The sequence below is a fragment of the Cibotium barometz genome, chromosome 4, assembly GCF_041138505.1.
Source record: "Cibotium barometz isolate CiBa-2024 chromosome 4, ASM4113850v1, whole genome shotgun sequence".
NCBI lineage: Eukaryota > Viridiplantae > Streptophyta > Polypodiopsida > Cyatheales > Cibotiaceae > Cibotium > Cibotium barometz.
The window spans coordinates 20,911,463-20,927,826 of NC_141049.1; the positions used below are offsets into that span (position 1 = coordinate 20,911,463).

The window sequence follows — 16,364 nt, forward strand, 5'->3', positions numbered from 1 at the left end:
GCATGTTAGGTAGGAACATGTGTGAGACATAAATGACCGCGTGTCCAGCTGGTCATAGTGTGTGGACATTAGCTAGGGTTAGATGTGTGTGGACACAACTCATAGTGTGTTGTGTGTATTATGGATTATGGCTTCATGCTTTGTGTGAGAGTGGAGATGGCTTTCCTCTATGGTTAGGGTTTGCAATATACATTAGGGTTTGCTCCTGTGTGTGTGTCTCCTCCCCCTCTACCGTTCTTTCAACATGGTATCAGAGCCTTGTGCTGTTTATTAGGGTTTATGAGTGAGTGTGAGAGAAGAGGGAGAAGAAGCTGTGAAGAGAAGCTCTGAAGCTTGCCATTGGAGATGTGAAGCTTGGAGCACACCGATTACTATCAGATCTGAGAGCTTGGCCTACCGGGTAAGGTGTTCTAAACATCCTTGAGCAGATTGCAGGTGATACAGGAAAAAACAAAGCAATTTAGAGCAACTCAAAGCAAAGCAAATTTTTGGTTTTTGGAAGCTTTCCATTAAAGCTTGAAAGCATTGATGTATGGTGGAAATACATGTAAATCTGGCAAAAGACATATGTATCTGACAAGGAGAGATGTATTGGCAACTCCTATGCAAGCCCTATACTGATTTTGGAGCAATTTGAATGCATTTGAATGAGTGGAATTTACTGGTTTTTGAGCTCTCACAAAACAGAGAAAAGGAGGTGAAGATTTGATGCATTTGGAGCGTGTTTTTGGCAAAAATTCAAACATTGACTGGTTGCACATATACCCAAGTGTGCTGGGGACTTGAATACATCATAAATTAGTATTATAATCATCCACAAATCCCTGTAGAGCAGGCAGTGCAGCTCCAACAGAGAAACAGGGCAGAAAATTGATCATTTTGAAGCGAGGAGGTCGATTAATACTTGGTTGGTTGATAACTTCCACAATTTCTTTAGCAATTGGTTGCTATACACATTGGAGAAGAGGGCTACATGGTTGGTTTGATCAATTATGCTTAATTGAGCTGGGAATGAGCTGATTAATCAGGCTATCCCCACTGGTTGCAGAGAGAAACAGAGCAATTTTAATTGAGCAATTAATCTTTGGTCTTAAACAATTGGACAAATTCTTCTTACATGGAGTTAGTGGACATCATTTCTAAGATAATGAATGCTTGGTTGCTCAGATTGGACAAATATTGAAGAAATTAGAGCCATTTTACTACTGGTTTTTTTGGTTTTTTTGGTTTTTCCCAAAACAAAGAAAGGGGTTTTCAAAATTTGATATGTACACATGTCAGATGGTGTTGATATTCAACATTGAGGTTGTTTAGGTGTCAATACAAGTTACCCATACTTGATTGCACTACTACATTTTGATTTGGAGCCTTGGAAAGTGCATCAAAGCAGGGTATCTCAGATTGTGTGAGCGAGTTCATTTTGGATGCATACAGGTTGATTTTCTACATCAAATTTGAAGATTGTTGGCTACTTTGGAGTATCTAGAACATTCATTGGAGTGTGGTTGAGCTAAGGAAGGCTCATTTAGAGATTTGAAGTGTGTGGAAGGTGTTTTGCATTGAGCAAACATGTCGGATGATCCAATACAGATTGTTGGTGAAAAGCTGGATAGGAAGAACTTCCAGGCATTGAGCAAACATGTCGGATAATCCAGTACAGATTGTTGGTGAAAAGCTGGATAGGAAGAACTTCCAGGCATGGAAGTACAGGATAAAAAGTTTCTTGAAAGGAAAAGGTTTTTGGAATCTCATTACAGGTGCTGAGGTAGAGCCTGAGCTACCCCGACAACCTACATAGCAGCAGGTTATTGCTCATAAGCAATGGTCAGAAAGAGCATTCAAAGTGTTGCATTATCTGTCTATATGTATTTCTGATGCTATGCTCATACACATACAGGATGCTGAGAATCCCAAAGATGCATGGGATACTTTGGTAAAGATGTTTGATAGAGACACGAGTGCTCGCAAGTCTCAATTGCGACAGCAGATACATAATGTGAAAAGGAATAAAAGGAGCATCCATGATTATGTGCAAGAAATAAATAAGTTTGCAGATGCATTGGCAACAATAAATGCCCCCATGCCTGATGATGATTTGGTGGATATTACCTTGCGTGGTCTTGGCAAGGAATATAAATCTTTTGATACATCTATCTCAGTGAGGAGTACAGGTTTACCAGACTTTGATGAGTTGGTTTCACTCTTGTTGAGGAAATCAAACTCAGTGATTCATTTCTGGATGCATCTACTAGCCATGATGATAATGGCAGAAATCAGGCTTTCTATTCGCAGAGAGGTTTAAGAGGCAGGGAGAGATTCACATCATGTGGCCGTGGTGGTAATGGTCATGGATGGCAGGACAGGTCTCCACAATAGATTTTTCAGCCCACTTATGGTGCACGAGGTGGTCGTGGATATGCACCTCAGCGAGGCAGAGGTAACCCCCGTGGTAGAGGACGTTGGCAAGGTCAACAAGCATCTATGCAAGATGTGGAATGCCATTATTGTGGGAAATATGGTCATATGGCAAGAGACTGTTTCCACAAACAGAATGATTTGAGAGGGGGTAGAGCACAACGTGGTGGTCATTATGGTGGAAATTATGCACAACATGGTGGAAACTATGCATCAAGCAGTAATGATGGCACTGAAAATCATTTGTTAGCCATGAAACATGTTGGATCAATGATGACAAATGCTGAGAATGATGATACTTGGTATATGGACTCAGGAGCATCAAATCAATGATGACAAATGCTGAGAATGATGATGATACTTGGTATATGGACTCAGGAGCATCAAACCATATGACTTGTCATGGTGAATGGTTTGAGCATATGAAGCCTATGGATGTGAAAGGCTATTTGGAGGAGATAGGTGATGATACCCAGCATGTCATTACACATGGAAGTGTACCATTGGTTATGCACAGTGGTCAAACAAAGTCTATGTCAGATGTGTTGTATGTGCCTTCTATCACAAAGAGCTTGGCCTCAGTTGGTCAAATGGTGGAACAGGGATTACAGGTTTGTTTCAATGAGCATTGTTGCTTTGTTGAGGATTTCAAACATGGATGTAGAGTCATTGCCAAAGGCAAGAAAGAAGGCAGATTGTTTAAGCTGGATACTGGAATTCTTGAGCTAAAATCAGCCATGTTCTTTAAGAGTAGAAATGTGGTACATGATATTGATATGTGGCATAAGAGGATTGGACATGTCAATATACAAAGGTTAAAGAACATGCAGACAAGAGGCATTGTCAGTGGATTGCCTAGATTCAAGTATGATGGGCATATGCATGTTTGTGAAGCCTGTTAGTTTGGAAAGCAGGCAAGATTACGGTTTCCTAGAGAAGGAAATATGAGTAGTAGGCCACTTGAGATAGTACATAGTGATGTATGGGGTCCTGCACAAAACCCATCTATCAAAGGCAGTTTATACTATGTGACATTCATAGATGATTTTAGCAGGATGACATGGATATACTCTCTTAGAGAGAAGAGTGAAGTGTTGGAAAAGTTCATGGATTTTAAAGCTTTTGCAGAAAAGCAATATGGCTATTGGATTAAATGTTTGAGAACAGATGGAGACCTCAAAAGCTTTTGAGCATTTCTTGAGGAAGCATAGAATAAGAAGACAATTGACTTGCAGACACCTCAGCAGAATGGTGTGGCTGAGAGAAAGAATAGAGTCATATGTGAAGTGGCTAGGGCGATGCTCAATGAAAAGAGCATGCCAGATTACTATTGGGAAGAAGCATGTGCTACTGCAGTGTATATACTAAACACAACACCTACAGTAGCCATTCATGGAAGCACGCCAGAGATGCGGCTTACAGGTTATAGACTAGACATTGGACACCTCAAAGTTTTTGGATGCATAGCTTATGTACATGTGCCTGATGAAAGAAGAAGGAAGTTGGATCCTAAGGCAGAGAAGTGTGTATTTGTTGGATATGCACACGATCGAAAGGCATACAAATGTTATAATCCACAAACTAGACAAGTGGTCATCTCACGAGATGTGGTGTTTGATGAGCTTGCTAGTTGGTACAAAGTACAAGATGAGGGTGTCATTGAGTCACTTGAAGCAGATGTGCCTGTGAACTTGCCACAAGCAAGTTCTAGTTCTACTACTATGTCTGGGCCAGCAGCAGCAGAGCAGAGGCTGAGAGTAGCACTGTACATCCATGGTCAGGACATTTGAGGCATGAGTGTGAGCACTGGGAGTAGTGCTATGGATAAAGGAAAGAAGAAGGTCGAAGGATTTGGAATCATAGGTTATGAGTCATCTAGTTCAGAGAGTTTGGATGAGGAGCTTGGCATACCTGTTTTACGCACACCTATGGTGCAAGGCAGGATAGATATGTGCCACCACATGCTAGAGTGATAGGTGTTCAGAGTGACCCGCATGCATTGCGGAGATCCCAAAGAGTCAGATATCCAGTTGTTGACAGATTGACATATCGAGATTTTGCTATGCACTATGCATATATGACATCTATGGTGAAGCATGTGGAACCTACATGCTATACAGAGGCTATTGGAGAGAATGTATGGGAGAAAGCAATATATGTCGAGATGGACGCATTGGTCCATAATGACACATGGGACTTGGCTGTATTACCAAAGGATAAGAATGTTATTGGCTGTAAATGGGCTTACAATGTGAAGTGCAAATTTGATGGTTCTATTGAGAGACATAAAGCAAGATTGGTAGCAAAGGGTTATGCACAAACCCAAGGTTTGGACTATGATGAAACCTTTAGTCGAGTGGCTAAGATGGGAACAGTGAGAGCAGTCATTGCTATGGCTGCAGCTAATGGCTGGGAAATGCCATCAAATGGATGTCAAAAATGCATTTCTAAATGGAGATCTACAAGAAGAAGTATATATGGCACAGCCAGAAGGGTATGTACACACAAGATATCCCACTCATGTATGCAGATTGAAAAGGCATTATATGGTTTGAAGCAAGTACCTCGTGCTTGGAGTGATAAGATGAGCAAATATCTTATCTCTCTTGGTTTTCAAATTTCTACAGCACATTCTTCACTCTATGTGAAGAAAACCGAACATGGGATTGTTTTACTTGTCATCTATGTGGATGACTTGATTATCACAGGTGATCATGGTGCAGATGTGATGCATGTCAAGAAAGCATTGAGTGGGAAATTTGACATGAAAAATCTTGGTGAGTTGAGATACTTTCTTGGAATTGAAGTGATCAAAGACCATGCAGGTACATGGTTAATACAGCGCCAATATGCATTGGATATGTTGGCAAAGTATGGCATGACAAGGTGTAAGCCTATGAGTACACCTTTGGAGCAGAATGTGAAGTTGCGGGCTGATTATGGTGATGAATTGGATGATCCATCTATGTACAGGAAGATGGTTTGGTAGTCTCATTTACATGACTATCACACGCCCGGATTTGAGTTATGCTGTGGGGCTAGTCAGCCAGTTTATGCAGAGCCCCAGGAAACCACATTTGGATGCAGTGAGACGCATCATGAGATATGTGAAGACCACAGCACATTATGGTCTACTTTATGAGAGTGGTAAAAGCTTGGACATACATGGCTACACAGATGCTGATTGGGCAGGTAGCGCATATGACAGGAGGTCTACTAGTGGATATGCTTTTACACTTGGAAGTGCCATGGTGAGTTGGAGTAGCAAGAAGCAACCTACAATTGCTTTATCCAGTACAGAGGCTGAGTACAGGGGTGCAGCCATTGCTACTTGTGAGGCAGTATGGTTAAAGGGTCTCTTGGTAGATTTATGTGAGCCTATTGATGGCAAAGTTGTCATTCATTGTGACAACATGAGAAGTATACAGTTGGCAAAGAATCCAGTGTTTCATGCGAGGACCAAACACATAGAGGTCCACTTTGTTAGAGAAAAGGTGCTGATGGTACAGTTGATCTTCAGTATGTGAAGAATGATGAGCAGGTGGCAGACATCTTTACAAAGCCACTTAGCAGGGAGAAGTTTGAGTACTTCCGTACTATGTTGGGAGTACATGGGATGAGCTTGAGGGGGAGTGTTGAGAGCTTTGATATCCCAAGCTCATCTACATCTTCATCGGCAGTACATCATGAGATTGAGAGGGGCTGTTGAGATTCAAGCTCGATGTCAGTGTGAGCCAGCTATGCTATGTGCTGGCATGTTAGGTAGGAACATGTGTGAGAAATAAATGACCGCGTGTCCAGCTGGTCATAGTGTGTGGACATTAGCTAGGGTTAGATGTGTGTGGACACAACTCATAGTGTGTTGTGTGTATTATGGATTATGGCTTTATGCTTTGTGTGAGAGTGGAGATGGCTTCCCTCTATGGTTAGGGTTTGCAATATATATTAGGGTTTGCTCCTGTGTGTGTGTCTCCTCCCCCTCTACCGTTCTTTCAACATTTTAGAATGGCGCAATGCAGGAGCCTCCGCACCTTTCACAGCTCATGTAAAACAGAGCTATGCTGCTTGTACCTTTGAGTACTCATTGAGTGAAGGCTAGAAATATTCTTCGTTGGTCCAACTTTCAGAGCTTTCAGCCCTATTTTAGGATCCTTAGACAAGGAGTCCCTCACAGTCCTCGTTTTTCGTACCATCCATAAAAAAATTAGACGGATGGCTCAAATGACTAACATGTTTTTTTAAAGATAAATATCACTACAACAAAACACGATATGCAGATAACGAACACACTCAAACCCAAACGTCGTGTTGTACTGCATTCATAATTGAAGAAAGTACAACATGCCAAAAAGGCTTAAATGAAAAACAAGGACATATGAGCTATTGGGAAAACCCTAGAGGAATAATTTAGGGGTTCTTACTTCCTTTTGCCATTTGGATGCAATACATGTTATTCATGGTTATTCCCATGCCATTTGAATAGCATATGATGGAAACAGGAACCAATTCTTTTGAATACCATATGGTATGCTTATGTGAATGCTCATTATGCATGTACATGGAGGTGTTGAATGCCCATGCTTTTGACATGCCTATGTGAGGGGCATACATGTATCATGAGTGATGTGTTTAGAGCTATATGGTAGTGCAGAAGAGCATGGAAATCATGAGGTTGATATTAAGATGTTGGCATGAGTATACCAACATTTTCAAGAGCATAAGTCATGCTTAAAATCAAATTATAAGTGATCTCAACCATCTATTTGAGATTCAATCACTATCCACATCACATTGCTCGATAATTTTCATTTATAGTCACTAGTGATGTGGGAGGGTACTCCAATATATGGTAGAGAGACCAGAGGGAGTTAGGCTTGAACACACCGTGCCATGAGTTCCGTGGTAAAGTGGTATACGATGAGGGATTAGGTACTTGGTGAGAAGACATGACCCAAACCCTTGCTCTTGGATTTCAAACTTGAGTAAGGGGGTTGGAAGAGCTTGGCCGGGAGATCGACAACTTCAACATGCTACAATGACCTCTAGGTGTTGTCAATTGATGTATTTTGATGGGGCAAGGTTTTGGCAAACAATGGGCATAACATTCCAATTGAAATTCATTTATAATTACATTGAGATTGGTTGCAAATACAAAGGAGATACCGTCAATTTTTGTGCAAAAGAATATATGCACGGAACTTGGGGATATTTTTTGATGCTCAAGGATGCAAGTTGATGTGGTACATTCTTTTAAATGGTTCTGAGGCATTGCCATTGCAAAGGGAAGGTGTGGATACCAAGTGGAGACAATTTTGACAATTTTCTACACGGTGTTAAACCCTAATTTAGTCTGAAAGGGTTGGGGCCTATTTTCAAGTGATTTAAATATCTTTGTTCTACACTCTAAGGACTACATTTAAATCCCTCAAGTGCTCCGTTCCGACACCGTTTGCATCTCCAATTGTCAAGTCTCATAACAAGGCAAAAGTGGTGCCTAGTGAAAAAAAAAACAAATTAAATTTGAGATTTGAGCCTATGGGTGCATTGTACATGCCATTAGCTTCTGACAAACTAAAGAGATCTTAATTTTGGCACCATTGACTTGGTCTAACGACAATAGTTGAGTGATCAAAGGGGTCAAAATAGAGAAATGTTGCTGGTCAAACTTGGTTAAAGTGTTAAGCATTTCATCAAGCTAAAGATTTTCAAAATCCGATTTTGTTTGATCAAGATTTGGTCAATTCTAATTTGTGGTTGACTTTTTAAAAAAGAGTCAAAATATAGTATAGTATAGGGTTGACTAAGTCAAAGGATAATACATGCATTATTAGAGCATTCAATCACCTCTCTATAGAGACGAAGAACACGCGATTTGGAGTTCGAGAATCCATCCCATAAAAATTCAAGGGTAATTCTTGGAAATCCATGGGTGACTATGAGAGGATTTTAGTTACTATGGAGAGGAAGATGGATATAGCACCAACACCGAAAATGGCTATAGCATGGAAACGGACAATGGGATTTACAACAATGAAGAAGAAATTTACATTAAAAATTATACCTTCAATGAGGGGAGTCATAGCCTTGAAGATCCCACATACATAGGGGGTGATGTGGAAGAGGTGGTCTATCCTTATGATTCTCAAGGTTATTGGGATGGTGTGGATTTGGGTTGCAATGGATATGTCTATGATGACCATGATGCCTATGCCTATGATGATCATGCCTTTGATGACCGTGATGCCTATAACTATGATGTTCATGGTAGTCATGATTCTTATTATGAGGGCATGTATGGCAATGAGGATTAGGCCAATGACAATGAGGATTGGGTGAATGACAATGAGGATCGGGTCTACAAAAGTGAAGATGAGTTCCAACTTGGCACTCGTGAAGGTATTAATGCATGCGAACTTGTGGATGAATTTGATCATAATGATGATGAAGGGGAGTATGAGAATTTGGCTACAATGCCAACAAGGAGCAATGCAATGCTGATGCCTAATGATGGTGGAGAATTGAGCATTTTGACTATCTTTATACAAAATTCTTTTTCTAGAAGAAGGGACCAAAGGTTTCAAGCCATGGTTGGCAAACCACAAGCCTATGATCCCTTTGTTAGCATTACTCATGCAAACGCAACATTTATCTCTCAAGCTCATTTGCAATAAGGAGATTGGGATCAAAGTTCTATGCCTAGAAAGGGGAGCTTACCTCCATATTCAATGCAACAAGGTGGAACTTATGTGTTTTGTGTGACTATGGATCAAAGTGGTGCATATGAGACAAGTGTGTTGGGGACGCCAATACAACAAGGTGGGGAAAATGTATTGGGTATGCCTATGCATCAAGTTGATGCGAATGGATCAACTTTGCATATGTATGGTTCCTCTTCAATGGTTATGTGCAATCAAAGATACCCTTCACCCTTGTCTATCCATGAGACACATTGTCAAACACTCTTTTCTTCAAAAGGATTAATTGGAGAAATGCAATGCATAATGCTTGATGGTGAGGCCACTTTAAGTGAAGCCACTACAAGTGAAGCCATAAGGAGGATCAATGTATGAGAATTGTTGGTGCCGACTCTTGGCTTCCCTATTGCTTTGAGGGGGATATAAGATCTATTATACACTCAATGTTGCTAAATTTGGACTTTGTAAAAAGCAATAGAGGGTCTCCATTCACTTTTACATTTATTCAGTGCATGGAGTATGATTATGCGGGCCTTTATGAACACATTACGGGTGTTGAGTTGGAGGAGATGCTTGCTGTAATTTCTAGGCAGCAAGTATATGAAGATACTTTGTTATCGGATCTTTCTTGACAAGTCACCAATGTATCCGTGGTCAAAGGGGATACACAAGCTGAAAATGAGTATGATTGGATAGCTTTCATGAGTGCTTTGATTGACGAATTTTTAGCTCATGACATGATGCTACGAGATTCTGAGGGGACATGTATATTGATAACATTTTGGATGAGTACTCATTTGTTGTTAACGAATGGGATGATGATTCATTTGTTAGTGATACACACGATGACTATGCTTTGGATGATCATGCATTGGGTAACGCATTGAGTGGCTCATGGAAGGTTTATGAAAATGCATTATATGATCCATGAAGGCTTAGAGGATGTGGATCATGATGCATATACGAGAGAATTTTCTCATGATGAGATTGTTTACACATGTGTTGGTGATCATGCACATGTGGATGGTACACATGATGTTCATAGAAATATTGATAGTCTTGAGGAGACATATCTTAATTTTTGTGATTTTAGCTATCATGGGGATCTTACAGATGTTTTACATCCCGACGATGATGTATGCATTAGTAGTGAGCATGTGGATTTTGAGAATGATATTTATGTTCATAAGAAAGCTAGCTATGAGAGGTGTACCTTCGAGATTTGTCGATGCCAAAGTGATTCTATGGTTTATGAGATTGGAGCATTCACTTTTGGATACATCACTTGTCATGTGAGATGCATGGTGCTGCTTGCATGACTATGTGGCATGCCATGGTTTTGGTGTATTGCCCTTCAATGACGGAGGTTCTCTTACACATGGTGTATTTCCCTTGGATAATGGAGATACTCCTGCACATGGGGTATTGGATTTATGTTTTGGATTGATGGATATATTGATATGCCTGATCGTAGTATATGCGGTGGCCAAATTGTATGGTTTGGAGATTATAGTAGCTATCCTTTTGATCCGGGTGGCTACTTGTGTTTGAGGAGGCTTGATCGTTTGTCTCTCATTTTTCCTTTTGATTTGGGAGGTCAAAGTTTTTCATATGTTGTTCTTTGGCTACCTTTGAGGAATCATTTGCTGCATAAAAATAATCATTATGGGTTGGTAGAGTTTTTGAAAATCATTGTTCGAACAGCCCTATACCTTTTGGTTTTGGATGTAAAATGCGTGGAAGCTTTATGACGTACATATGCCATTATGGAGTACATGATATGGCCTAGATTTAGGGTGCTAGGGGCAGTTTACAACCATACATATGTCTTTTTGGCTGCAACATACAGGAGCATGAGTTCTTGATGGTATACTTCATCCATGCAAGTTTGTACATGTATACCTAAGGTTTCGAGGACGAAACCTCTTGGATGGGGATGGTTTGTAACAAAGTAAAAAGGGACTCATGCCAATTTAGGCCCAAGGCTAAGGGATGAAGGGGATGTAAAAGGGGCCAAGGGTTAGGAATACCGTTAGGCATATCCATGGACATTAATAAGTGTAGTGTGAAAGGGTGGCCTAGTGTATAAGTGAATATGGGGCCTAATCGCATAGGAACCTTGATATGAATCTCGATAATCACTTTCTTAGTAGTAATTACCTTTTCTTTTCCCTATGCATAGGCTATCTTTTTTATCTTTGCTAATCTTTGTTTAATCCATGTTTTCTAGGCTAATCTAGGCTAATGAGGCTAGTTACTTAATATCAAGTGTATATGAATAATCCTTGATTATATTTGGATCATCTAGTAAGAAATTTATGAGAATATTATTTATTATTATATAAAAATAACTAGATATTCCACTTAAAGGCCTTATGAGATGTTTGAAAATGCGTGAAGTAGTCTCTTATTATATAATAATAATTATGGTTCAAAATTTGTGAACTTTCGTCTAAAACAAAGTGCCTAAAAGGATAGGTGTAGATGTGATTGACTTTCACAAAATGCACCAGCAAAGTATAACATTGTAAAGAACATGTGTACAAGATTTGGTCCTAGTCCATGATTGTTTGATTAGCTATAAAAATCCTCAATGTAAATTTTTTTCAGATAGCTAAATACCTTAGAATTTTCATTGAGACCTAAATTTTGAAGTTTTAATTGATTTTTCCAGCATAAGATGGATTGCATTACACCATACATATGATTGTGAAGCAATGTACATCCAAAAACTTTGGAAAGCAATAAGAAATTGGCTAATTAAATTCTTGATTCAAATATAGTCCAAATAGCTATGCATTACGATTGTAATTTGGCTTATGAATTGTAATTTGGCCTATGCATTCTTATGAAATTGAAAAGTCTAGAGGTAATCAATGTGATCACAAAAAATCCTAATTTTATCTCATTATGTACTTGATGATACGAAAAAAGGAAACCTTTGATTTGCACTACCCATGCATTCTAAATAATTCCATAAAGTTGGTCAGTAAAGATGATATTAATATGTCCACGGACACTTTTCTGTCCTATTACCAAACTAGTGTTAAGAAGTTATGGTGATATATCTAAAAATATAGTCTTTCTTTTTTATAGATCACTAATCTTAAGTTGATTTATTTTCCATGAGTACATGTTCTATGGGTCTTTAATTATTTAATATAGCTCAAAATAACTATAGTGTCTAATGTTCAATTTTGGGAAAAAGTAGTGAATAGAATGTATCTATAGTGAATAGAATGTATTTTAGGATTAAAAACTAAGTACTTATCAAATTATTTTAGTATAAGTAATAAGATTAATATTTTTAAAAGATATAAAGTTAGATATATATATATGCTAAATAAAGATTTTGCAATCTATGCAAATATAGTATACAGACTACATAAAAGCATACAATTAACTAGGTAAATTATTAACCACATAGAAAAAAAGAAATTTATATATATAAAAAATTGGAGATTTTTTTCAAGATGTACGATTCAAAAAAAATATTTCCTATATAAGAAAAAAATCCCCACATAGGAAAAATTACTATATAGGTAACATTCTACACATAAAAAACCCTTACACACGAAAATTGATACTTAAGAAAAAAATCCCCGCATACAGAAATTTGCTATTTAGGTAAAAGTTTTCATATAGAAAAACTGTTATAATAATTTTTTTTTCCTACATGAGAAACTCATTTGTCTAGTTTTCCTAATTTGTATGTGTAGTATGTGTAGGAAATATCCTATTTCCTTTAGTGCAAACTTTCCTACATACATTCATTTATACCTAGGAAAGACTCTAGTAAAATGTTTCTTTTTTCTAGATAAGGAACTGCCAAAAGTTCCTTGTGAAACACCCCATGTTTCATACGAGAGCAAGTTGAGGATGCCAGAAGTTGACATTCTATTTTTCTATCAGAAGTGCTGAATTTGCCTAATCTGATACCATAAACAAATTAACATTCTATTTTTCTGCTCGAATCCAAATAAAAGACCACGAAGTACATTGATTAGATTATGGCCTTGGACCAGTAGTAGATCACAGTGTCACACACTATTGGGGGGTGCCATTTCAGATAAAGGTTATGAATATTTATTATTAAGTGCTTTTAACTCTGCGTTAACTAATTTACAAAGCTGCGCCTTGAAGCTTCAATCAAGCCATTGAAAGACTTGTCCATGCAAGCCATGTTTTAGAATACTTGAAAATCACCTTCTTGTGGATCCAATATATCATGCTTTGGGGATGAGCTCCATGATAGTACAAGACGGTTGTTTGTGCAGTCCTCCTGGAGGCTACTGGCGTTGATGAGTTGTTTCTCAGTGTGCTTGCCGCCCCGTCTACCAGTGGCGCCAGACCTTTCCGCCCTGCGACGCTCCGCGATAGCCAAGTGATTTTCCAAGAAACTAGTAGTATCTCCTGAATCAATACATGCATCCATACTAGAGCTCATGATGTCTTGTAGATTGGACAAGGTTGGTGAAGGGATGTAAGGTGCAGTGCAGATATGATGCAGAGAATCCCAGCAGACGCCTTGGAAGAAGGGGTGAGATTTGATTTCTTGTGCACCCGCTTTGGATCCCAGCCGTTGGTTGGGCTGCTTGCAGAGGAGCTTGGCGATGAGGTCGTGCAGGACGACCGAGCTGTTTCCGTGCAGGTGATCATGATGATGGTCTCTGGGATCAATACAGCGTTCTAGTTTGGGCTCTTTGCAGAGGATGTTAAAGAAGGTTTCCTTGCGGCTGAAGCTTTTGAAAGGGGTGGTGCCGAAGACGAGCTCATAGAGGAGGACGCCCAACGTCCACCAGTCGACGGCGAGGTCGTGGCCGGTTCCCCACAGGATCTCAGGGGCCACGTACTCCTCCGTTCCCACGAAGGAGTGCGACCGCCCGGTAGACGGCAAATTGTTGTAGGTTTTAGTGTCGTCGGGCGTCACTTTTATCGTTGAGCCGGCGCTAGGCGGCGGCTTCGACGGTTTTTGCTTGGGGTTGGAGATAGGTGTGCGTGCTACCGCCTGGTCCACAGCAACGCAGGAAGCTATGGAGGACATCAGATCATTGCAACGTCCCAAGCAACTCATCTGATACTTCCCCCGCAATGTCTTATCAGCGGGATCACGATGATCATCTTCAAAAGGCGCCGAGCTGATAAGATTACTTTGCTCATTGGTCGGCGACACCAACTTGAGGCAGAGGTCGAAATCCGCCAGCATTATATGGCCCGTTGAGCGCAGCAACACATTCTCCGGCTTCAAATCCCTGTACACAAATCCCAGCCTGTGCAGATGCTGCAAGGCTAGCACTATTTCTGCCCCATAGAACCTGAACCCCAATTATACATGCAAGAATCACAGGATTAAGTAGCAATTTAGATAATAATAGAATCGAAATTAATAAGACTTTAGTCCTACTTTGCTGCTGCCTCCGAAAATCTCTTCCCAGGTTGCATTTGCCTCAGAGCGTTCAAGTCGCCGCCCGGGCAGTAGTCGAGCACTAGCACCTCGTACTTCTGCGTCTCAAAATGCCCCTGCAGGAATGGCAAGAATGGACTCCTTTTATGCAGGCCGCTCGAACACGAGGACAGAACCTCTCTCTCCATCGCCGCCCTCTTAGTACTCCCCTTCTTTCGGAGCTCCTTCTTGCTCATTACCTTCAAGGCAAGCAACTTCTCGCTACTCTCCGCTTCCTGAAGAGAGGCCAGGAAAACTGTTCCCATGTTTCCATGCCCAAGAGTCTTGATGAGCTTATAATCTTTCATCTCTGGAAGCCTTGAGTACGCAAGCTAAACGACTATAACGGTTGATCTAGTACTGTAACCATGAAGATCAACACCAAGGGGTGGCTCTGCAAGACCGTAATATGTCGTTATGAAGCTCTGAAGCAGCCATGACTGTCAATTAACGAGCAGTCGTTTTGAACTGCTAATTCTAGACAGCTCGAACTAGCAAAAGAAGAATAGAAGTTAAACATGGAGCTGCTTTTCTGGAGGGCAGCTTCATGTGAGGATGAAAGAATTAGAAGAGAAGCTATCTTGTAAATCAGGATAGAAATTCTCTTTGCATGCTGTTTCAAAATCTCACCTTCCGCGTTCTTTATAATATTCTTATTATCACCCTTCACCGACCAGCTCTTCACGATGTGCTTGCTGTTTTGACCCCGTCGTCTTTGTGTCTCGTCGCCATATTGTTAAAGTGCGACGGTTCACGGGACAGATAAACGTTCAAGTTCAATCAGTATCATTTTCGATTGTCTGATTGTTTAAGTAGCTACCAAGATATGACACGGGTAATGGCAATGAAACGCGCAAGAATCAATGCCTACGTACCCACAAAGTCATTATACATTCAAGGAGGCTCTGCAGCTTTTGCCCATGTTAGCATTACTTCTAATTAGCTACTGTGAAAATTCAAGGGTCTCTCTCTAAAAATATACAAAAAAAAGAGACCCAGAAGTCTACAAAACAAAAACATCCACGTGGCTAACAAAGTAGGCTCTATCTCACCCACAACCAAAAGTTAGTCTAGTCACTGCCCTCAGGAGATGGGGTTGGACTAGAGAAATCTACTAGCTCCACAAGAGGACGAGACGAAACAACAAAATTATCCTGCCAAAACATATCCAAATGCAGGACTTAAATATGAACCAAAGTTTTCTTCTCCCAATATGGGTAGGAGGTTGTATATGAACATCTAACTCCTCCTCTGGCCAAAAAACATTGCCTTGCATATCAACCAAAAACACATTAGGAAGCCAATCAAATTAAACATCTAAAAGGCAATTGGAAAGAGAGTCATCCAAAGGTGCATGTTATCCATAAGCAATCTACAACTACTATAGCGTAGTGCGTAACCAAGAAGGCCAGTCAAGTCCAAACACTTCCCCCATTAGAAAATCCCAATCTTTCACAAAGAACACCTCTCAACCAATAGGTTGGTCATTGGGCTCATGTATCCCAAGAAATCCAATGTAAAGGATGCTTTTGTAAGAAATATTTCCTCCATAGAAAAAGCCTAAAGGGTTTCAAAAAATCATTACAAGGAGAATTTTTGATATCAAATAGTGAAATATAGAACATAATATATGAAGAAAATATATCTTTCAAAACCTTGAGCCTGGACCATTAATGCATACGTCAAAGAACTCCCACTTACCCATTTGCTTTTTTATTTTATCCCATACCCATTGAAGCCTTAGCTTATTATGAACTTGAACTCCCAAAGATGCTCCCAAATGCCTCACCAATTTACCGTGAGGAATAACC

The 16,364-nt window shown here is 40.0% G+C and overlaps 1 protein-coding gene across 1 annotated transcript; it reads right to left on the reverse strand.

Moving 5' to 3' along the window:
• Positions 1 to 13,203: 13,203 nt before the first annotated feature.
• On the reverse strand, positions 13,204 to 14,719 carry LOC147639024 (serine/threonine-protein kinase D6PKL2-like). Its single transcript, XM_086782589.1, has 2 exons — positions 14,515 to 14,719; positions 13,204 to 14,425 (listed from the first exon to the last, which is right to left on the reverse strand). Exons 1-2 carry the CDS (start codon positions 14,700 to 14,702, stop codon positions 13,297 to 13,299), a joined length of 1,317 nt encoding a protein of 438 aa, XP_086638715.1. The 5' UTR covers positions 14,703 to 14,719; the 3' UTR covers positions 13,204 to 13,296.
• Positions 14,720 to 16,364: the final 1,645 nt, after the last annotated feature.